Source organism: Onychostruthus taczanowskii, unplaced genomic scaffold (assembly GCF_017590055.1).
Source record: "Onychostruthus taczanowskii isolate IOZ18803 unplaced genomic scaffold, ASM1759005v1 scaffold9, whole genome shotgun sequence".
Taxonomy (NCBI): domain Eukaryota; kingdom Metazoa; phylum Chordata; class Aves; order Passeriformes; family Passeridae; genus Onychostruthus; species Onychostruthus taczanowskii.
Genome location: NW_024506993.1, coordinates 4,877,544 through 4,901,257, shown reverse-complemented (window position 1 = coordinate 4,901,257; position 23,714 = coordinate 4,877,544). Strand labels below are relative to the sequence as shown.

Genomic DNA, 23,714 nt, shown 5'->3' with positions numbered 1-23,714 from the left:
CTGCACTGGGGAAGGAATTAGGTAGTGCAAGGTGCAGGATATATTGCATTGCTGAGTGATGTCTGCATAAGTGAAAATCAAGACTTTGCAGCAAAACAGAAATTGCATTAACTACTAAAAGATGACAGTCTGGCACAAAGTGGTTTTGGAATAGAACACGAAGCAGGATTTTGTTACAAAAGATTACCAGAAAATCATTTTCCAACACCAACTAAAGAAAAACTGAAGAAAAATACACCAGTATTATAGCATCTGAATCATGCTAGGCTAAAAAGCTAAAATCTCCATGGATTAATTTTTTGCTCCTACAAACAGGAAGGAGGAAAAACAGAACCATGACTGCAGGAGCAGTTGTTTTGTCGTCGGCGAGCAGATTCTGCATGAGAAATGAGATTCCCTCTGAGCGTTGGGAAGGGCTCTAGTGACACCTACTGCACTCTGCTGCAATAGGTGGAGAAAGCTCTCCTGCCTTACCTGGGGATAAAAATACACCGGGACAGGGTGTCCCTGCAAGGCAAGGGGCATTTCCAGCCTGCAGGGACCCCCAAGGTGAGGCTGTCCCCTGGGGCTGGGGTGGCCTTCTGCAAGCACCGAGACACAAACGCAGCCCCAGCAGCGCCAGGAAAAGTGTGGGCAGAGCCAGCAGATTTCAGCTTCTGCAAGGGGGATGATCAGCGTGGAATTGTGCAGTCTGTAAGTCAGAAAAGAGCTTTTACTGCCAAGACCACAACCAAGGCACGACCCCCGTGCCACACCTGCGTGCCTGCCCACACCCCCAGGGATGGGGACACCATCACTCCCCTGCACAGCCCCTTACAACATTTGACAACTTTTGGTGATGAAATTTTTCCTAATATCCATTCTAATCCTGCACTGGCACAACTTAAAGCTGTTCCCTCTCCTCCTGTCCCTGTTCCCTGGGAGCAGAGCCTGTCCCATCCTTCGGGGAGCTGTGCAGAACCAGAAGGTCCCTCCTGAGCCTCCTTTTCTCCAGGCTTCATCAGTGATGATTGACTTGGTAAAATTTCCGGTTTTTCTGTATGTTTTCTTTACTGAGACTATTTCTATTCAACTGTGACTTTATTATCAGCTCAATCTGGAAAATAACTGATGCATTCTCAACTTTCTCCTTTAAAATCCTGGTTGAACGTCACCTTTTGTTCAGTTTTCAACAAACCCAACCCTCAAACACCTGGCAACCAAAATTAACATTCCTGACACTCTTTTGTTCCCAGGTGATGGGGGAGCTGAGTTCCAGACAATTGATTTCTCACCCACTACTCAAAAGCTCTATGCGCTTTGTGTACTACATTAATAAGTACTTTTCTAAAGGCCAAAACAAGGTCTGCAAAAGTTAATGGCAATAACAAATATTTAATGTTATGTTATATATATTTACATATTAGTTATTCGATTATATTTGTGTATAAAGGTTATTTTTTTATTTTATATTGTTATATTACAAAAATATTTCAGTGTTCCAAGAGAAGACATCAGCCAGTAAAAAATTACACTTGTGAATGTGCTGTCAGCTCTACCCAAACGTGGCAACACCCCCTTCCATCCTCCCCTGCCCTTTCCTTCATCTCTCCAGCACAACTCCCAGGTCACCACCCAGTTTTCCAGCTCTGTCCCTCTCCCCACAGCCCCCTGGTCAGGGATGCTGCTCCCCTCTCCTGGCTCAGACTCAGGGGAATTCAGGACCTTTCCTTTCCCCCTCCTGTACCTCCCTGCAGTTTGTGACATGAATATTTTCACTCCCCTCATTTCTGGCTCTGTCCCAACAAGGTTTCCACACATTTCACTTGATTTATAACCACATTCCCAGAAGGCTCCTGAGCTCCAAGCTTGAGAATGACTCTCTGCCTGTTTTACCCATCTGAAACCTTATACCTGTTCCTCTCTCATCCCCTGTGTGCATCTCCCTCCCCCCAAACACAAAATGCTCCTTTCAGCTGCACTGTTGGCCCAGCTCGAACTGCAGGGTTTGGGTGAGGCAGCTGGACTGGGCTGGGATGAGCTGAGCCCTGGCACTGACCCAGGAGGGACCTGACCCATCCTGAGCAGGGCTTGGAGAGGTGTCTTGGTTTGAAAAGACAGGTGTCTGCTAAAGAAGGCAGAAGCCTCTCTTGAAATGCAAAATGTAAACCGCCTCCCTCCAAATTATTGTCATTTTGACATTAAGGAGCTCTCAGGCAATGATATGGGAATAGGAACAACAGTTCTTTACTAGGAAAACTAAAAATACAAATGTAATAGTACAAACATCAACAAAAAGCCTCTGACAGAGTCAGAATACAACCTGACAGCCTGTGGGTCAGGGTGGTGGCACAGTCCCATCCCATGGGGGCTCAGCCCTCTTGCAGTGCCAGCTGTGCTTCTGCTGGAGCAGGGATCCTGCACAAGGTTGGAGTTTTCCTCTGGAGCCCCAGGGCTGCTGGAGATGGGCCTGCTCTCCCTCTGGGAATGGAGTTGGGAAAGGCTGCTCCTCTGGGAATGCAGTGGGCAAAAGCTGCTGTGCTGTTCCAGGCTCAGATTGTATCCAGGTAGGAATTCTTGGCTCCTCCCCTGGGCGGAGCATCTCCCCATGGGATGCTGGAATTTTATCAGCCCTGCAGGGACACTCCCTGGCCATGGGCAGCAGGGATCTCCTGGAGGGAGGATTGGCTGTGGGAGAGATTTTAACAAGTGCCCCACCTGGTTTTTACAGGTGGCCCATTAACGACCCCAGCTCTAACGGGTGGCAAGAGAACACCAGGGCACGCCCTGGCTGCATTTGCAGCCTAAAACAAGTGGCTCCCTAGAGCAGAGGCTGGACAAGATTGAGAGACCAGGAGCAGGTGTTTACTAAAGGCTTCAGCAGCTGCACCTTGGGCAGCCCAAAGCCTCAGAGAGGGGCTACACCCAAGATGGACGATGGTTCTTCATACAATTATGAGTTTGGTCTATTTAAATATCAGGGATTAATCCTCCACTTACAGCTTCAGGTAATGAAGTAATTTACTCCCAGTTTACTCCTCCCCAGTTCACTTTTGGGTGTTCTTGACTTTCAGGCCTAGAGGGATTGTTTTGTCTGACCAAAATGTGGAGACAGTTAACTAACACTTTATAAGGGGTTCAAAGTTATACACTAATGTAGTACGGGATTTGAAAAAATATAAAAGCTAAAATCCTAGGGCATCAATAGCACCCTCACACCCAGCCCTGAGGTGAGGACCTGAAATGGAAGAATGAGGAGAGTTCATAAATGAGCAACAAACCCCAACCTTCTGTGGCCATTTCAGAGCCAAAGCCAGAGGGGATTCCATAGCAGTTCATTTATTTCAAGCAAAAAGCCCAATCCATGAGAAACGTGTGTTCAGAGGAGGGGAAGTAAGAGCTCAATTTAAGGCAAACACTGCAAATTGAAACAATTATTCAGTGTTGAAATCAAACATTTTACCCTTCTGAGCACATAAAAAGCTCTCAAGGAGAACGTTTTCTTCAGTTTTTCTCCATTAAAAAAAAAATTCAGGATTAAGAGATATGCTAAAGCCTGAGTTATCTCATTAATAGTACTGGTAAGATTAACAGCAAGAATTAAACAATTCCATTATTACTTAATGGCTTTTAAAAATGTATTGCCTTAATATTTATAATCAGACTCTTTAAGATTAATAATGCTGATTTGCCACCTCCCCATCACAAGCCATTTCTCACACTTACCCAACTTCCACAGAACTCTCCAAAGAAAAAAACTGAAATTACATCTTGACGAATTCTGAAGTAAAAAAGGAAAGAAACCACATGCATCCATAACTTATTTTTTATTCCAAATCCAGCTCTTGGTTTACATCGTACAGGAAACACAGGCAATCCCAAAAGCATTCAGGACTTGCAACATTACACAAAGTCCCAAAACTGAATTCATCACACTGATGCCAAGGTGCCCCTTAGACTCTAAACTTGAGTAAACTGGAGAGACCAAAAAAAATTTTTTAAAAATCAGAAGTAGCAAGGAACGAGATTCCCATGGTCTTTTAGGAAAACTTAACCCAGAGCTATATCCTGCCTTAAAAGAACAAGTGGCCCAAAAGTCTCATGGATTCCCTCAAATTCCAACTTCCAGACAGACCCAAGATGGTTCAGATACTCTTCAAGTCACAATCCAGATCTCTGTTGTTGTCCAAACTCCCTCAGGATTTACTGGCAAAACCCAGAAATGCAACCAAACCTCCTTCTGCTGCCAAGAAAACTTTGTGCTGTTTGAAAAGTTAATCAACACAAACAGTCTTTTCATCCTAGCAATATCAAGCTATAAAGGCTGAATGACATGTTGGCCATCAACTGTTGACCCTGCACTCAAATTTGCTGAAACTGGTGAACGTTGGCAGGATTTTTTGCCCTTGGATGAAGTCCCTGCAGCCTCTCCTCCACACATATGTTCAACCATTTGTTTTAGTGATGACTTGAAAGAGCAGCTCCTCATTAGCTGCTCCTGTGCAGACTCCAGCACTCACCCACTGCCTTCAGCAGCATCCCCTGCACCACAGGAAGTTAAATATACACAAAGATTTTCACAAACCAAGCTTCAAACGCCCAGCACTAGAGCCAGCAGTGCAGGATGGCAGCATCACCTCTCAATGATTCTTAAGTAAATAAACCTGAATGTCACTTTGGACCTCAGAACATCAGCCTGTCATGGCAGGAGAAAGCAGAGACATGTGGCTCCATGCAATTAACAGTATTTAATTAATAGTATTTAAAATATTTGCCTCTAAAACCTGGCAAACTACCAAAAATTTTACACTTTTTTTTTATTAAAAAGCTTTTTATTAAAAAAAATTATGTGCACAGTTCATAATTAAATGTCTTCTTTCCTTTGACTTAGTTTCATTCAAACACAGACATTTTACTGGCTTAAGTTTTATACATTTTTTTTTTTACTTTAAAAATCCCACAAGGTAAAAACCCCAACAGACACATACAAATACAGGAAATGGTATTGCTCAAGGGATTTTTAACCTCTCCCCTCACATTAAGAAGTGCAATTTTGCTTCTATGGTCCTTTAAAGTGAACCAGTTTCCTCCCTCAGTAAAACAACACTCTCCAGGAAGAATTGCACCACATACACAAAATGCATGAAGGTCTCAGCTCTACCCAGCTTCCCCATGCACTGACCAAGGTCTGAGAGATCTATGTAAAAATTGTGCTCACAGTAACTCATCCCCAGCAGCACAGACGGGTCAGTAAATGCACCCACACTCTGTGAAATTGCTGGGGAAGGGAAGTCAATACCATCTACAATTAGAGCAGTGAAATGTTTGTATTTACCAGAACTCTCCTGCTTTTCCATACAAACGTGTGCCTGTCCCGAGCCACCAGGACTGTATGGCCGAGCTGAAAGTCCAGCATGGGGATACATTCCCCAAAAATCCACAATTTAACACAGAACTCTAGGGTTTTATCTCGCTGAACTCAATTCTTCTACACATCCTTCTGGCCCCACTTAAGACAAAAGAACTACTACCTTTATTTTCCCTTCTAGAACATCTCAGCTCCAGGAGGAATTTCAAAAAGAACTTAGCTTTGGTTTAATATTCCCTTCACTGAAAACAGTGAACTGTGCTACTGGCTTTGGAAAGATTTCATTTAAAAAGTTTTCTGGATTAGTCTCCAGCATTTTGAGGAAAAAAGAATATTAAAAATTAGGCTTTTAGTGATTCCAAGAACAAGGTTCCTCATCAATTCCTTTCCTTTCGGCTGCAGCTGAAAGACCTCTACATATTTTATCATTTGTCCTTAAAAAAACTAGAAGGCCATTCCCTTTAGAATCCTCAAAAAAAATCAAGTTTTATTCCAATTTGCTCAAATTTTCCAATGCAGAGTGCTGTTTTTTGTGAAAAAATAGGAAATACCCAGATCACCTGAAATTTTAAGTACTCTCTTGGGAAAATATTTACCTGCTCTGAGACAGAAAGCTGACTGAACCTACTGTGCAGACTTCTTGTATTGAAGCTTTTATAAGTACAGGGACAAGAGTCAAAGTTTATATTTAAATGCAAAATCATAAAACAGTGCTCTCTAATGTGAAAGTGTTTCTAAATTTAAAGCAGAAGCTTGCAGTGTCTGTTGACCCTGGACCTACCCCAGAAAACCTTACATGAAATGGGTGGACATGTCTTTGTATAAAGAGTATTTCAGAATCTGGAATGTAGAAATACAGTGCAAAAAACCCAGAAATAGTCTGAAAAATAGTTTTTACATATCAAGACCTCCCAGATTAAAAAGGAATTATAAAGTAGAGGTACGGTGCTAAGAAGTTGTCTGACAAATTAACAATGGGTTATTTCCCTCACAGGGGGAAATTAATTTTTTTATGGGCAAGTAGTGACAGGACAGGGGGGAATGGCTTCAAATAGACAGGGAGTGGGTTTAGATTGGATACAAGGGATAAATTCTTTGCTGTGAGGGTGGGCAGGCCCTGGCACAGGGTGTCCAGAGCAGCTGTGGCTGCCCCTGGATCCCTGGAAGTGCCCAAGGCTGGGATGGACAGAGCTTGGAGCAGCCTGGGTCAGTGGAAGGTGTCCTGGCCACGGCAGGGGGAATGGATTGAGATGGGCTTTAAAATCCCTTCCAACCCAGGCCATTCTGTGATTAATTAAAAACAGTATTTCAGGCAGAAGTCTAATTTAGAATTCATCATGTTTTACCCTAAATGGCCACTTTGAATGCTGTGAAACGTGATTTGCAGCCAGAAGCACCAAATACATGAATTCTTCCACATCGAAGGAGTAGTTTGTAAATTTTGGATGTTCTCCCAGTGTTGGGTGGTGTCCCTAGAAAAACAAGATAAGGACTTTTAGACAGAAAATATCAATACATCTTCCATTCAAAAAAGCAAGAAAAAAATTGAGGATCTGCCATTTTCATTTATTATTTCTGACCCACTGATCTGCTCTGAGGCAAAAGAATCAGCAAAGGAACTGCATAACAGCCATGCTATGAATGGTTCACGGCCAATTAATTTGATTTCTCTTCTTCCCTCAGCCGTTAATATCAAAATGATTTCTTAATCTTAACAGGGAAGTTAGTTTGGCCTAAAGAATGAATACCATATTTCAAATACCAGAACACAGGCAGGTAAAGCAGGATGACTGTGAAGTCCTTCAGTCACAGCACCTCACCCCGGCAGCGTGGCCACCGTTACCTGATCCTGAGGGAATACTTTGTTCCTTTTCCTCCAAGTGATGTAATGGATGCCTCTCAGCCTTGCCAAATCCAGGTAACAACGTTCATCTTCACAATTGTACCTAGGGACAGGCAGAAAAAAGCACATTTACCAACAGAGGTTATGCTGAAGTTACCAGGGTGAAACAGGAAAAAACTGAAATGTCTGTTGTCCAGTTCTAAGGCACCAAAACCATGGACAAATTCTGAAACAACAGCAAGGGCTGCCTTCTGCTCTCCAGATGTGGCCTTGGAGGCAGTTCGAGGCACATCTGCACACATCAGACTTGTCCCTGTCCAGCTGCAGCAGCTCTTGGACATGTGAAAAACAACCCCTGAGCTTCTGAGCTTGTTTGGAGACTGGACAAAACATTCTCGAGCCAAGCCTACGCTGCAAAACACCAGTTCTGCAGCCTTCCCACAGCAGAAGTTCCCAAGATGGAGAGTTCAGAGCCTTTCTAACAAGCATGCTGGATTTCTGCTTTTTCTGTAGATTGGAGTATCTGCTGACACCCCTACTTTGTGACAAAATACGTTTTAAAAGGACGCTACAAGAGAAATTTAGGCAGAACACAGGAGTGACCTTGGCCAGCAAGCTGGTGCTCATGTCCTGAGCAGAAAAAGGAGGATATAAAAACATGCAGGGGGTTGCTAGCACACAATCAATTCATATCAATAATAGCCCTGGACATGCAACATAATCAGTTCACCTGGATCACTAAAAAATCCTTAGATCTCAGACTCACCAGGCAGAACCTGAGCAATGAGGTTTTCTCATTGTTTGCCATTTTCCCATTATATTTGCACCATGGCAGATTAAGAAATCACAGGCTGAGCCTGTATGGTATAATTACACTGTATTTTATAATGAAAGCTTTCTCTGTTTTGATCCCCAGGAGAAGAGGCTGCCAAATATGAAGTCTAAACAAGACTGCAAGACAAACATTGATGGTCAAATACCAGGAAGGGAGAGGCTTCATTAACACACAGGAGCAGCTGTGTGTGCAAGAGAGGGGGAAGGACAGACAGACTTACAGCTCAAAGACTACAGCCCAGTCTGGCAGAAAGAGCAGGTGGGTCAGGCCAGCTCCATGTATCCCAATGAATATATCAGAGTTGTGGGTAATTCTCAATTGCTCTGAAAACTCAAGCTCCCTGCAGACAAGACAACAAAAGTGGTTTAAAAAAAAAAAAAAAAAAAAAAAAAAAAAGATGATGTGGCAGCTCTATCTACCCCAGCAGAACATGGGGAAGGCACAAAATTGGCTGAAGGGAATACTGGAAGAGAGAAATGATTTTTCAAGGAACAATACTAAGAATCACAATTACTGCAGACAGCACTAACTCAGCATGGAACTAAAAGAAATGCAGGCAGGCTTCAAAACTTCACAAGAATTTGGTTCAAAAATATTTTCCTCCACTTAAAGTTTTTTTAAGGGATTTTCTGTTTACTTGCCTTTTTAAAAAAAATACATCACTTAAAAAAAACCCCAAAACCTAAGAACTAAATACCCCAAACAAAACCTAAAAACCCAGCATAAAACACCTGTTTCTGAGCTGCATTCAGCGTAATGTAAAATACACAAATAAACATCCTCCCCCTGTCTCTGTTTGGTCAGAACATGAATGTCAGTGCTGCTTGTTTCTCACTCTTCCTGCATGATTCATGACAGCTCCAGGTGCAGCTGCTGCCATTTGGGACAGGCATGCTTTGTTTGGGAACTTTTCCTTCAATCTTTTTCTCCCTGGCACAGTGCCTGCTACACCTGGCACCACACACTGACCTCAGGTGGTGTCTTCAGGGGCCACCAGAGCAGCAAATAATCAGAGTTATTACTGATTACTAAACCAAGGCTCATATAAAGTCACTGACATCATAAAAGAGAAAGCCCTGCTCACACAGTTACTGCAGAGCAATGCGCAAAAAGGTGGTGGGAACACCTGTCCTTGGAGAGGGAACAAAAGGGATTTCCAGCCTCGTTCCTTGTTCATTCAGCTTTAACCCTGCCTAGTGCATGTGGAATGGGTGTGCTCCAGCACCTCACCCAACACTTTTCCTTCCCAGTCCCTGGATTTTGCCAGGTTAGCCCTGGGACAGACACAGCCACAGGCAGCACCAGCTCATACCACCTTCCTCCACCAACTCACTTGTACTTGTAGTCCACCACTTTGACCTCCAGCGTTGACACTGTTTTCAAAGCACTCACAAGCTGGGGAGAATAACAAAAAGACAAGGATTTGGTGCCCTCCTTCAGTTAATTGCTCCCTTGCACTCCTGACCTGGTGAAGATAAAACCAACTTCTGTCTCTGCCATTTTACCAGAACACAAACTGTGAGCAGCAGTGGAGGCACCAGCTGAGGACAGCCCAGCAGAAAAAGCACAAATCCTTTGCTCTGTGTGCTCTGCTGCTGAGCTACTGCACCACACGAGCCTCAGTTTCTCCCTAAATAAGGTGGGGATGATAATCCAAATTCATTTTTGTCAGGCTCTAACAGTAAAGAATGAAAGCAGGTATGAAAACATTAAATAATATCGTTTTACCATGAAAGAAGCTTTTACGCATGTCCGTGAAGCGGCACGATTCAAAAACATAAAACAATAAGAAAATTCATTATGTTCTGAGTGCACAAACTCTGATACAAGGGCTTGTGCTTTTCAATCTGCAGGCATTACAAAGGGTTTTGTGAGACTTCAACACTGGAGATGCTATAAATAAAAGGAATAATTTGAAAGTGAAATAATTTAATTTCATCAGAAGATCTGCAGTGTCTGTTTGCTCAGAGGAAATACTTTTAGTATTACATTTGTAGTCTTCCACTGGATATTTAGAAAGGGCAGCAAGGTTCAGTGTCTGGGGTACAGAAATGGAGACTGCCTAGAAGACATTTCAGAACAAATTAATATAAACACTGGACATATTTGTCCAAGATTTGCCAGAAAATAGATGTCTTGGCTGTACCTGAAAATAAAAAATCAACCCAATAATCAAAATATAACTTCAAATAAATATTTTTTAAAGATACAAAGGACCACACCTCATTCTGGTTTAATATTTTGCGGTAATCTGTGCTGCGTGCGAGGATGGTGACTCGAATTTTCCCATCCTAAAAAGAAAGAAGCAGCAGTGTATTAGCTAAGAGGCAGTCCTCACAAAGAAAACAATCCCAAGCTCTTCCATATTTACTTCTGGCAATTATTTGAGCAACAAAATATGTTCCTTCCACATGTAATAAATAGATGGCGTAACCACCTTAAAATGCACATCGCATTTTCTGACAGACTCAAAGCATCAAAAACTTTGTGAATGTCTGATTGTTAACCAAGAACTAAATATTTTCTGAAAGACTTATTTTATTCAGTACAAAAGAACCTTTGTGTTACACATTATCTGGCAGTTTTTGAAAGCAGGAAAGCAGCTTTCTGGATGGCTTGTGCACAAGTTCCTTGGGAAAAAAAAAAATTACTTCTACAACAGCTCCTCCTTTTACCTCTTTTAATTAATTGGACTCAGAGGGGTGAGCGCTCCAAGTGAAATGAAGAGATTTAACTGCATGGCTCCCATTAGTGTCAGCAGGAGAAGCACAACTAAATGCCTGTGCAGAGCTCTGAATGTGCCCCTCAGCAATAATTTGTGGGCTGCTCTCCAGGAGACACTTCAGCTGGCCCAGAGCTGCCCTGGCCACCAAGGCAACGTGCAAAAACCATCAGTGTGAGCAACAGAGAAGCCCAGACCAGACAGATGGTGCTGGGCAAGCATGGACCAGGTTCCTCTGTTTCCAGCTCTGATCCCAGCTCAGCAGTATCCAAGGGGATGGATAAAGGGCAAGCTCTGCTCTGCTCTGCAGGATCCCCACTGCTGCTCCATGGAACTCGCGTCTGACTCAGCTGGGAAGGACTCAAAGGCCTCCAGCACAGGGAATGGACACAGGGATGGGACCCTAAGGCTGGAAGGAGAATGTTCTAAAGTCTGTCCTACAGAAATAAGACACAAGGACAACTTCCACAAACATACACAAACGTTCTCTGAAGGTCTTTGCAGGGAAAACCCAAACCCTAAACAGGAAAGGACAAAAAGTACACGGGTACACCCCCATTCCCCACTGGGATAGGTTTCCTACTGCTGCTCTCTGGCAAGAACCACCAGCTCTGTACTTCAGCTGCTTTATGCAGCTACCACACCTTGGGTCCTTCCTGGGTGATATTTAATCTGTGCAGCACATGCTGAGAAAAGGCTCGGAACAGCCCCGTGCCGTGACAGCCAGAGATCTGAAATTAAAAAAGGAACTGTTAATATACAGTTATATCACTCAGAAAACTGAGCTTTGTGATCAGGTCTTTAACATTCTTGTGGAGCAAAAGCCCAGTATCATGCACTGTGCTATTCACTGCAACACGAGTGGCACTTTCATTTAGAAAGAAATATAACTCTAGTGCTGGAGCCTGAGTGTGTGAGCTAATGCCCTCAGGGAAGTCTGACTGTGTTTAAGCTCTTGTGCTCTGCAAAAATACCACTTAGTTCACAGTGCCCACCCATTAAAGGGAATAATTTGCACCTCCTGAGCTGTGACACAGGAGACTGCACACAACCAGCTGGAACGACTTTAAAATCCCAATCTTTAGGGGAGATCATTCCCGTTTGGAGTTGGAACTTTCACTGCAGTGTATTTCGTGACACTGGAGGGATTCCCCAGCTCAGATTCTACCCTCCTGGTGGGAATGGATGGATAAAGGGACTCACCAGAGGGCTGTTATAGAACAGTCCTGGATGGATGGATAAAGGGACTCACCAGAGGGGTGTTATAGAACAGTCCTGGATGGATAAAGGCACTCACCAGAGGGGTGTTATAGAACAATCCTGGATGGATAAAGGCACTCACCAGAGGGGTGTTGTAGAACAATCCTGGATGGATGGATAAAGGCACTCACCAGAGGGGTGTTGTAGAACAATCCGTATCTCATCCGAGGCAGCAAAGAGAACACGGCTTCTTTAAAGCACACCTGGAAGGGGATCACGAGGAGTTACCCCCCAGTGCTCCTTCCCCAGCCCATTCACTGCCAGCCCTGCTCCTAACGAGCCAGAAATTACTGCTTCTGCCAGGGACAGCCCGGCTTCCTCGGCTGTGCAAAGGAACAGAACAAAAATCCCAAAAGAGCTCTCATTTGGGACGTGCAAGTGTGGGAAGGAGTGATGAAAACGCCCCAAAACAGAATAAACATGGACTAAAGAACAGGAAACAAGTTAAGGAGTTTATGACTAGATTGAAGAGGCTGAAATGAGCTCTGAATGGATGCATTTTTTTGGTGTAGTATTTTTTTTTTAGTGATAAGCAGCAGGAATGAACGCCAAGAGTCACAAGGGGAAAGAAACACCTCAGGAGGAATCAGAAAACTTCAGAAAGACCATTTGAAAACCTTTAACTTCAGTTGTGAATCCTGCATTCATAAATACCACCTCTCAGGACACAAAAGTTAGGCCCATCTATATAAAGGACAGACACACCACAGAATCAGGTTACAGTTCTCTCTCTTGTTTCTGAGGTAGAACACTCATATTACACAAATTAAACACGAATGGAAAGTATTAATACTTTCCTCTGGAACACCCATAACTGCAAGAAGCTTGAGAAGTTGTCGTATTTGCTACCTAGTGACCGTGAATTAAAACAAAATATAGAATTCCATACCCTTTTAGAGTCAAAAGTTTTCAAGTGAATTATTTCATAGTCAGTAAATGCCTTCCATGTCTCACTGAACAGGTCACCGTAGCCATATGAGCTCTAGGAGGAAAGCAAAAATTAAAAAAAAAAGGGTACAACAATTACAAAAATGCATATTAGAACCTCTCCTCATGATTTACAGGTTCTGTATATGGTTTTAATACAGTTAATATGTGCAACACCACCACAGGACCCAAGGCAGCCTAGCACAGAACACAGACATCACACAGCACCAAACTCTGTTTGCACTGGCAGGTAACTCAAATCACCTCTCAGGTGGTTAATTTTTAATAAAAACTTCTAAAAATTAGCAAACTAGACAATTTTCTTCAGTAACAGATTATAATTTCTGAGTTAGAAGTGAAAATTACTTTTCCCAGTGTCAACAGAACACAAGTTAAATTTGAAATAACACAAACACAGAGATGGTAGGAGGCCTGAATCTCAGCTCCTGAGGTTAAAAAAAAACAAAAACAAAAAAACAACACAAAAAAAAACAACCCTGGGAATTCAAATGCAGCAATGAAATTTGAGGTAAAAAGTCACAACAAGCTTGTTTTGCATTTGCCTGTTTTGGGATTGTCACTTATGGGAATTCAAATGCAGCAATGAAATTTGAGGTAAAAAGTCACAATAAGCTTGTTTTTCTTGTTTTGGGATTGTCACTTGCATATGGCACATGGATCACAAACAGAATGCAATTATCTGATTTGATGGAAGAAACACCCAGGGGGTTTCTCTACAGAGCAGTAAAAAACTTTGGTTCTGTGGGGAGCTTTTCAAGAGCCCTCTACTCCCTCCAACGTTATCCCAGCAGCAGGAGCTCCTGCCTTCAATCTGTCACCTTCCCTGCACATCCCAGGGCTGAGTCACCACCTCTGGCTCTTGGAATGCAATTAAATGTGCCCTCAGTAGCCCTGGTCCAGATCCTCACTAAAGCTTCCCTTCAACTCTGGGGCTAGCTCAGGCTTCTTGGAGAGTGGGAACATTCTAAATAAGAAATTTGAAAATAGGAACTACAAATGATTAGATTAGAAATACTGAGGAGAGAAGAGAGACCTGGTGAAATGTAAAAGAACCTAAAGGGCACCAGAATCCTTTGGTTCAAGAGGCTTTCCTCTTGCTCTGCCATTAGGTGTTAATAAATTTTACAGTCCAGACTCCCTTCTGGCCATGTATTACAAGGACTGCTCTCCCAGATTAGAAGTGGAGAACTGATGAAAGCACCACTTTCTAACCCTCTCTGCTCTCCTTAAAAGTGCTTTATGAACATTTCTTCCCTGCATTCACAGATGATCTGCACGCCAACACCCAGGGGAATTCCTACTCATTTTCTGCTTTGTTTAACCTACATCTAAGGGCATTACTCTTTAATAAGAACAGTAGGTAGGAAGTATGGCCAAATCTAATTACATCAAGTTTAAAAAAAAAAAAAAGAGAATGAATAATAAACTAAATCCACCTTTTGATGAGCACAGTTTATCAGCAGTTGACTGGTGCCATCACCTGGTTTTACATAGCAATGAACTCCAGCTGCCTGAGCAGGTAAAGCTCATTTAAATTGATAACAGCGTGGCACTGCTTTGAATGGTACATCCGAAAGAGTTAAAGAGTTATTTGATTCGGCGGTATAAGACAAAGAGCTGCTTTTCCAAGCAATTTGCAATGCTGTCTGGCACCTGATCTTTTGAGAAAGCCCTCAGAGCTGGATTAACAGGTGCTGTGCAACCTAGAGAGCCCACTTATCTGACAGATGGCACTGATTTTAGCTTTAAAATACAATAGAATTAGGAAAAAAGAGTTTCTTCCAGCCAAACAGGTTTCTCATTAAACAGCAAGCAGGGGATATTTGCGGGTTTCTATTGAAGTTTAGTTATCCTAGCACTAAATGCTCAGAGAGAAAACTCAGCACTTTATGATCACAAAACAGGTGTGGGACAGTGACATATTCAAGAACTGTTATTTCTGGACCTAATTATGCACTTTATTTGGCATATTACAAATTGCCCAGTTGTTTTTTATTTCATTTAATACCCTCCTACCCAACTTAAATACTGTCCAATAAAACTAATATTACTCAAACACAGTAATGGTTTCAACTCAGCAGTACAGCAGAAACAGCCCCACTTAAAAACTTGTTTTATGTTATCATAGCAATGTGAGAGGTGATTGAGGGAAGTAACTGGAAGAGGGCTACTTAAAGGAATTAAATATTAAACTCTGTTTTAATATATATAAGGATTTAATTTAGCTGTTTTCCTTACTACAGGCTGCACATTACTGATTTACAAACATGCAAGACTGCATTTCTTTTTAAATATAGAACAAACAGTTCAGCAAATCTAGTTCAATATTCCAAGAGAAAAAAACCTACAAAAACTAGTTAAAACTTCTAATGCTTAGATCAGAATGCTACAGATCAGAAATACTGATCAGATTATTTTTGAGGCCACACCAAAAAAAAGAGGCAAAACTATGTGCTAGCAAACATGGTTTATCATAGAAAATCTGTTCTCTTACTATTGCTCATGCACCTGCATTAAAAGGATCCAGAAATTTATCAGTTCCACTTGGCTGTGGCCACAAGAGAGCTAAGGATTGGCTACCAAAACCTTCAGAGCCTCTACAGAGCAGAAATACAACCCATCACAAATATGTTAAAAGCAGAGCAGACTTACAGTGTCCCACATGACTATGTTGACATCAGTACTGAAGGAATTATTGATATGCTGGGTAATGTACAGATTGACAAAATCACAGAAGTGATGGTACATATTGACACCTGAGAAAGAAAGAATTGTTAGCAAAACACTGCATTGCTTGCTCCACTTTTATTGGTTTATGCATTTTTCCTGGTTAGCATCCTGCATTTTATATTGGCTTCCCCTGCTTCTGACTCCTTGAATCCTCCTAATGCATCCTAAAAAAGGGACCTCTAAAAGGAAGGAATCAAGGAGAGAAATTTGAGGTAAGATGTGTTTAAAAAAAAAATAATAACAAAAAAAACACAGTTAGAAGAGTGGCCAAAAGAATAAGATGAGCTTCATGTGCTATTTCTCCTTACAGTCTGCAGCTGCTTTCTGAAGGATGTGAAAGCATCTCCTGCTCTAACAGAGCCCAGCCAGACACAAGGAAAGATGAGAACTGGCCTTCAGCCTTCAGCTCAGGCCTGGGTTCTGCCTCTGTGGGCTGAGGGAAGCTCTGTCTGTGTGACCACAGGACTCAGCTGGTACTTCCACAGCCCAAGTCATCCCTCAGCCCCTCTCCTGCTCATTCTTGGTGCACAAAAATCTCCACCAAACAGAGGGAACACAAAGGAGGCACCTTTGTGTTCCCTCTGCACACGTCAGGCAGGGGCAGGGGACGAGCAGGACAGCTGCTGTGTGTGACAGGGACAAGCCCAGCACAGCAGCTCCCAGGCACAGCTCTCCCCTCTGCTGCTGCTGCTCGTCCTCAGCAGCCTCCCCCACCAACACTGCCCTGCAGACGGAGCTGCACCAGCAAAGAGGCTGGTGAGCTCCAAAAATGTCAGATTCCTGAAGGTGCCCCTCTGGGAGCACAGCTGCTCCTCCCTATCCTCCAAAGCACACAGCCCCTGGTGAGGGTGATGAGGGTGTGTGGGCTGATCTGAGCACAGGTCCTGCTGCTGAGCACGTCCTGCAGGACACAGACACCCACACTGGTGCTCCATGGTGGGGATCCCGTCACGCAGAAACACAGCCTTTGGCACAAAGTCAAACACTGCCAAACCACAGTCCAGGGAACAACTCTGCAAGGCAAACAACAGGAAATCGCTCTGATGTGGGGTTTTTTTGTTTTTTTGTTTTTTTAAATCATCTGTGGGAAATCATAAGATTTTCAAATTTCAGTTTCCAAGTCCGTCACTGGAACTACTTCAAAAAAAAGTAACTAAAAATTCACATAATTTTTCATATTACAAGTGAACTTAACTGTCACAAAGGCATAGTGTAGATGGGCAAGTTGAATATGAGCTTTTTTCACTGCAGTACAAGAAAAAAAAAATAAAATGAAGATACCAGTTACCTGCATCTAATTTCATGAAGTATGTTGGCTTTTCAATAACAATGTCACATTTCCCATCTTCTAGAGGCCTGAAGTCTAATGCAGTGAATGTCTGGAGTTCTGCAAACCTAGAAAGATTCAATCACACAGAATATGCTTTGACATCAACACATTTAAACAAATGTACTTCCTATGTCTCAGACTTAGCAACTGTCCTTCCAGTCCATTTCAGTTAACAGGACTGCTTAAAACTGATAGAGTTTGACAATTAAAATTATTTGAAATTATAATGGAATGTTCTTCAGGGCTTCTAGAGGTTAAACACTGCCTTTGATCTCAGGAGTGGTTAAACAGCACCTTTGATCTCCAAATCAAGGCAGCAGGGATGTTAGAAAGAGCCTCAGAACCTGGATCTGTGGCTCCACTCGACTTGATCTGCCTTGCCAGAGACACTTAAGTGAGATTTCCATGCTTTGGTTGGAATAATGAATGTACAGGCAGTATTTACTGTTCCTGCATCTGAACAAGGATGAGCAGCTGTGATGACAATAGCAGGCAGAGGAGAAAATTCTTCTGTTGTATTGCACTAAATTTGCAGTCTTCCTCCTCTGCAGCAGTCCTTGACTTAAACATCAATGAAAAGTGGGGGAAGAAAAAGAAAATACAAGCAAAGCATAAGAATGAATTATTATATGGACCTTAACAGCTCCAGTTCCTTCATCAATGAACTGGCAAGGCAGCTTTGAAGTGCTGACATGCAAACTGTGATGCTCTGCACCTCCTACCCAGCCTGTGGACTCAGCCCTCCTCACACTGCCAGCCCAGGCACACATCCTCATCATCCTCACCAGGGCTGTGGGAACTCACACACAAGGCCAGCCTCAAGGCATCTCAGCACAAAACAATCTCCCCTTCCTCACACAGATCAGGCACAGCGCCAGCACCCAGCCCAGAAACCACCTGAAGGTTACAACTCCCAATTGCAAGGTGTTTTCACATCTTTTGCTGCTGCAAACGACACAGGACATAATTACACACGGTGTGGCTCAGACTTTCTGCAGAGATGTAATTACCAGAGGTTTCTAATGTCAGCTCTCAAACTGACCCCAAAAGGAGCAAGTCTTTCCTCAGTATGGAATCCCCTACACACAGCTGCCAATGCCAATGACAAAAAGAAGAAATAATTAGCAAGTGAACTTGGAAGTAGCCTTGACAAGAGATTCTTACCAAGACTGCAGAGGGCTCTTGCGTTGACCTTCAGCCAAAAATGCTTGAACATCGAGGGTACAATGACCACCAATTTCTCCCTTCTGGAAAAAATCTTCTTTGAATCTAATGCAAATTAAAAAAAGTCTGTCAGCTTTTGTGCAACAGGGATATCAGTGCCCTGCAATCTCAATTACATACTCAAGCCAGTGCTACCTCGTCTCAGTTCAGCAAGGCACTTCACACATATTTAAAACTTGAGTATTTTCTCCAGTGTAAATCAAGAATTTCCCACAACCGTGTTCTTGAAGGTGTAGGCATCATCTCATAAAGCAGCACTAATCCACCCAGAATGTTATTAATAATTATTTACACATACCCACATGAGTAATTTAATCAAATTTTGCTTCATGACAGTGATGCCTTACTGTCATGCCAGGACCATCACTGGTTGGAGTTCTTGTTTCTTTCTAACAATTTCTTACTGAAATTTACCTCAGATTTCACAACCCACTTTGCCACCCAAGGATTCTATATGACATACGAAGAGTGAGATGCAAGAACAAATTTCCTGAAAATAAATTGCCAGCTAAAAGCACTGTCTAAATTAGCTTTCAGGACAGGCTGTGATGATGACAAAACCCATTCTGAAGGGTAATATCAGTCTCAGTCATGAATCAGATCAATACACTGATTTCAAAGACAAGTCAGAGGGTCATGCCCAGCACCACTGGTATGGTTTTTTCATCCAGTTTCCAATATGTAGCTTTTGAATTTGAGATGTGGAAGATCTGGGTTCAGGTCTCTCCTCAAGTCACTCAGTATCTAAAAATGCAGCTCCTGGATCTGGTATAAAGGCACAGGAAATGTCTTGGTTCCTCAGATAAAAGCAATTGTATTTTGCACATCATCTGATCAAGGAAGGACATGACTGAAGACACAGAAACGTTTTCCTCTCTTCCATCAGGGAGGATTCCAATCACTCATCATCATTCTATAAAACTGAGAACTTGGGTTTTTACACCACCAGCAGCAGCCAGCAGTGAAGAGGGGCAAACCTTTACAGGGCTTCAGCAGCAAGCAACTGATCAGCAGTAAAACTGCTGGCAGTAAAAAGTAAAAAAAGTAAAACCCATAGCAACAAGCAAACCAGATTTGTTAAACCAATTCTCAATTCCCTTTCCCTGCCATCCCATCTTTGCTATAACACAGGCAGAGACCTGTCATGGTTTCTCTTCACAGCTCGTAAATCAATGTACAGGTTGGTTGCTCTGCAGTGCTGAAGGTACTGGGAGCAGGTCAGAGATGAATCCCCCTGTTAAGAACAAGTAGAATTCTGTCAACAACAAAAGCTATTTTTAAAAGCAAGTGCAAAGTATCAGATCTATCAGAAATACCTACTGTTGCTGCAGGCTTGCAATGGGTTTTCACTTCACTGAGCCTCTCTCGAACATACCCAAAGTCTGCTTGTTTCCAGAATATCTGCTGGGCTGTCTCGATGTCACTGGCCCTGGTGTGTGAAGGAGAGAGGAAACAAATCAAGGTCTGTTGCTCAATTCTAGTAATAACGTCAACAGATCACATTTTTCCACTGAAAGTGGAACAGAGGAACCAGCCAGTTATTTTACTGGCATTTAAGATGCCAGAACAGGAAGCACTTATCAGCTGCATGTAAGGGAAAACATCAATGACAATTTAATTTAAAGCTATTCTCCCCTAAAAGGGTACACATTTTTTTTCTACATTTTTTCCTCTGTTTTTAAAGCTAAGAAAGGAAATACAGCTATTTTAGGAATCTGAATTCAAGGCTAAATCAGAATAATGAAAACATTCTGGCAGGAAGCATTTCTAGTAGTATTTTCTTCCTTAAAAAGTTAAATTTTTAAAATCATGTTGAAAGGCTCATTATGCATAAATACACACATTTTATAGATATATACACACAAATATATATGTACACACACAGGTGTCCACAAAAAAATCACACTTTAAATTCTAAATATCACAATAATGTTTACTTCACAGCTATATCATTGTGAGCACTACACTATTTTTTTACCACAATGTACAGTAGACATTTAAAATTAAACTTACCACCCGGTTTCAACATAATCACACACTGGGTAACTGAACCTGTTCTCTGATCTGCAAGATTTCTCATAACCCCAGCAGGATTTTAGTTTCTTCAAGTGTTTCTGCAGCACAGAATGACTGAATCAGGTTTTGCAACAGGAAAATGGGAAATGACTTAAGTTGTTAGCTTTTAAATGACGTCTTGCTCATAAATCTTGCATAAAAGGCTTTTGGTTTGGTCTGTTTTCAAGCAGAGTTTCAGAAACAACACCCAGATTCCTCATGCGCAGCAGAGGCTCCAAAGTGGACACACATGCACATCAATGTTATTCTTGTCTTCAATACAAATCCTTTCCCTGACTAATTGGCAAGGAGACAATTAATCACCATGTTTAATTGCTGCAGCTCCCAAGAACAAACCATCCCAACAGGACATTCGGAGAGACAAACAGAAAAAAGCAAACTTACTTTGTATGGGCAAAGAGCATCCTGCTTACAGATGTCAGCAACATGCTGGTTATTGTGCAGAAAGTAGGGGATATGCTCATCTGGCAAGTTGATGGCTTTGTAGCTGTAGAATGGCTCTTCTGGAATGTTTGGGAATTCAGTAGGATTTTCAGCTTGGGAATTAGCCAGAATTTCTTGCAGTAGCAATCCAAACACGAGCAACATAAACATGGCAACCTGTGAGTTCTGTACTTTATAAATAAAATAGAAAAAAAAAAAGAAATTAACATATCTGCAGCATTTCAAGCACACAGGACAAAATTCAGTCAGAGTCAGACATACAGTCAAAGAATCTGTACTTGCATTTCTGGAGTGGCTTCTTTTTCCTGTGAAGACCAAACTTTCACTGAGAGGCCAGACTGCACAACCTCAGGATTATCTTTGAATCATTAGTCATTGAGTGTTATTATGCACTACAAACTCCCAGCAAAGCTAAAATGGGTGTGTTTACTTTAGCTAAATGCCAAGGGATCCTGAGAGTTCAGTGTGGAAACCAAGTATAGAGCATGCAATATCCAGTGAGAAGGGAAAAAAAGTAGAAGAGCTGGGGGGGAGGGGTGAGAAAAGAAGGATTTTTAGTTTTAAAATAAGTATGAAAACAACACATTCTCCATTTCGAACTAATAATTGGCTGAGGGAAAAATAGGCAGACACAAATAGAGGGTCACAGCTAAGCCTTACAGGATGCCTGTTTTTAGTGCTTAACATAATTTTAAAGAAACTTGACTAGTGAGTATATTCTATATATAATTTTGTACACAATAGAAGTGTATTTATATGTATACACACGTAAACATACACAGGCCCACACATCTGTATACCCTAAAGCTGACTGCATACCTTCCTGCTAATACAACCTTCTCATCTAACACCCCTGCTTTGAACCATTAAACTTCCTGAGGAAAATAAATGAATGGCCTGTATCTAAACTCCACCTTTTTCGGCGTTATAATTGGCTAAAATTTGCATGCTTGCTTTCAACTGAAGCCTTTAGCAAAATTCTTTCGATACAAGTGGTTTTACCTGTTTGGTTTGAGAGGAACCACTTCAGCTTTCCCAGGTACAGAAACCTAGAGCGGGGGAGGAAGGTGGAGTTAGGTACGTCCTGGAAAAGGAGATTTCCTCAGGACACTGTCCTGCTCCTAGGGACACGTTCCCAGCTATGAGAGCAGCAGCCACAGCCCGGGCAATGCGCTGATCTGTCACTCGGGTCCCTATCCCCGCACACAGCACGCGGATCACGGCTTCCACCACAAACCCGGCGGTGTCCCCAAAACACGCGGCCCTTCCCCACCCCCGGGCGCTGGATGAGGCTGTCACCTCGGCAAGGTGCCCGGCATCCCGTGCCAGGCCGTGCTGGGTTCCATGACAGACCCAGAACCGGACCCAGGCACCAGCCGGACCTGGTGCCTGACCCACGCTTGGACCCGGCACCGCCGCCGCGCCCCGGCACAGAATCGCATCTCACCGCGCATCTCACGCGTATCACCGCGCATCTCACGCGTATCACCGCTTATCTCACCGCGCATCTCACGCGTATCGCACCGCGTGTCGCACCGCGTTATCTCACCGCGTGTCTCAGCCCCGCCGGCCCCGAGGAGCCCCGCGGCCCACGGGACCGGCCGCTGCTCCTGCTCGGCGCTCGCCGCCGGCCGCAATCCTCATGTCCGGGGCCAGCGCGGCCCCGCCGGCTCCGGGGGAAGCGCCCGTGCGGCTGTCGGGGAGGGGCCGCCCCGGGACCGCCGCCGGCAGCAGCCGGGAGCGCCCCGCCCGGGGCGGCGGGAGCCGGGGAAGGAGGCAGCGAAAGAGGCAGGGGAGGAAGGAAGGAAGGCAGGCAGGGAAGGAGGAGCCGCCGGGCCGGGGCGGAGGCGCGGCGCTCGGGCGCGGGTCGGGCTCAGGTGGGCCCGCAGCGAAGGGCACCTGCCCGCGGGGAGCAGCGGCGGAGCAGCCGCGTCTTCCTTCTGCTGCCGGAAATTAAGCGCTGCCGCCCCGGGAGCGGCGAGCGCAGGATGCGGAGGAAAAGGGCCTTTTCCTGGCGCGGCCCGGCAGGAAGCGCAGGCTCCGGCACCCCATTGTTCCAGGCGTGCCCCCGAGCCCAGGCCGGCAGCAGCGGGGCCGCGCTGCTCAACACCGCCAGGGGCACGGGCAGGGCTCGGCCATGCCCTCCCTGACACACGGCAGCGCTCCTGCCTGTGCCGGCACCCCGCACCCTCCTTCGGTCTGACCCAATTCCCGCAGTGACGAGCGCCGGGGGAGGCACAGGCGCCAACAATCAAGAGCTTTGAATCCTCCCGCACAGCCCGGACCTCTTCTCCCCTCGTTCCCAGGTGGGAAACGAGCAACAAACAGCCCTAGCCAGGAAATCTGCGAGAGAACGCAGAGGTGCTGACCCCGCAGGGACACCGAATTTCACATTATCCTCAACCCCATCGCTGCGGTGCATTTAGAAATAAAGCAGCTCCTCGTACATAAATACCCACGGTACTGCAAGACTTGAACTGGCATCTGTACCTGTATTCCAACTATATCTGGTATCTTCTACCTTAAGTAATGTTTTCCTTTCACAGCACTAGGTTCACACCCACCTACCCACCCTCCCCAGAATTATTTTTAAGTCTTTTACCAAAGAGAACCAGAGCACACTGTTAGCGGAAAATTTTATTTTACGCTGACCCGTGCTTTTTACAGTTTATACATATTTTACAACTAGAAACCAAGGGGTTCAATTTCACTGTGATAACCATTTCACCTCTTATAAAGGATCATTATAGCCCTTAGTAAAACATAAGCACATAAATTACAACATGTAGCAGGGAAAAAAAAAATAGAACCCTTCTTTCATGTGGATTTGACAAGAGATTTTGAACATGGGCTCTCGAGTTCCTAAAGGAAGTGAGTACCAGAGTATTCCTCATCCAAACCTGCCTACATCCAGAGGCCTTTCCATCAGCAATTCAGCTCCCTCTGAACACTACA

At 43.7% G+C, this 23,714-nt stretch overlaps 1 protein-coding gene across 3 annotated transcripts; it reads right to left on the bottom strand.

Moving 5' to 3' along the window:
* Positions 1 to 3,791: 3,791 nt before the first annotated feature.
* EOGT (EGF domain specific O-linked N-acetylglucosamine transferase) lies at positions 3,792 to 22,685 on the bottom strand. Of its 3 annotated transcripts, none has more exons than XM_041425824.1 (17): positions 22,309 to 22,685; positions 21,762 to 21,808; positions 20,700 to 20,929; positions 20,253 to 20,353; positions 19,560 to 19,668; positions 19,379 to 19,473; positions 18,180 to 18,284; positions 16,974 to 17,080; positions 15,608 to 15,711; positions 12,897 to 12,989; positions 12,139 to 12,210; positions 11,392 to 11,478; positions 10,248 to 10,316; positions 9,359 to 9,420; positions 8,246 to 8,365; positions 7,191 to 7,293; positions 3,792 to 6,819 (listed from the first exon to the last, which is right to left on the bottom strand). In XM_041425824.1, the coding sequence occupies exons 3-17, from the start codon at positions 20,907 to 20,909 to the stop codon at positions 6,673 to 6,675; spliced, it is 1,584 nt and encodes a 527-aa protein (XP_041281758.1). In that variant the 5' UTR covers positions 20,910 to 20,929; positions 21,762 to 21,808; positions 22,309 to 22,685; the 3' UTR covers positions 3,792 to 6,672. The 3 variants fall into 3 exon arrangements, with proteins under 3 accessions (XP_041281758.1, XP_041281759.1, XP_041281760.1); XM_041425825.1 differs by having other exon boundaries at positions 20,700 to 20,924; XM_041425826.1 differs by lacking the exons at positions 21,762 to 21,808; positions 22,309 to 22,685 and adding an exon at positions 21,021 to 21,061 and having other exon boundaries at positions 20,700 to 20,924.
* Positions 22,686 to 23,714: the final 1,029 nt, after the last annotated feature.

Excerpts from the sequence above, each read along its gene's own strand:
- EOGT (XM_041425824.1), bottom strand. The coding sequence starts at position 20,909 with ATGTTTATGTTGCTCGTGTTTGGATTGCTACTGCAAGAAATTCTGGCT. Across the intron at positions 19,474-19,559 it reads ATTGCAAGCCTGCAGCAACA|GGGGATTCATCTCTGACCTG; the intron begins GTAGGTATTTCT and ends TGTTCTTAACAG. Across the intron at positions 18,285-19,378 it reads GTGAAGAGAAACCATGACAG|ATTCAAAGAAGATTTTTTCC; the intron begins GTCTCTGCCTGT and ends AATTTGCATTAG.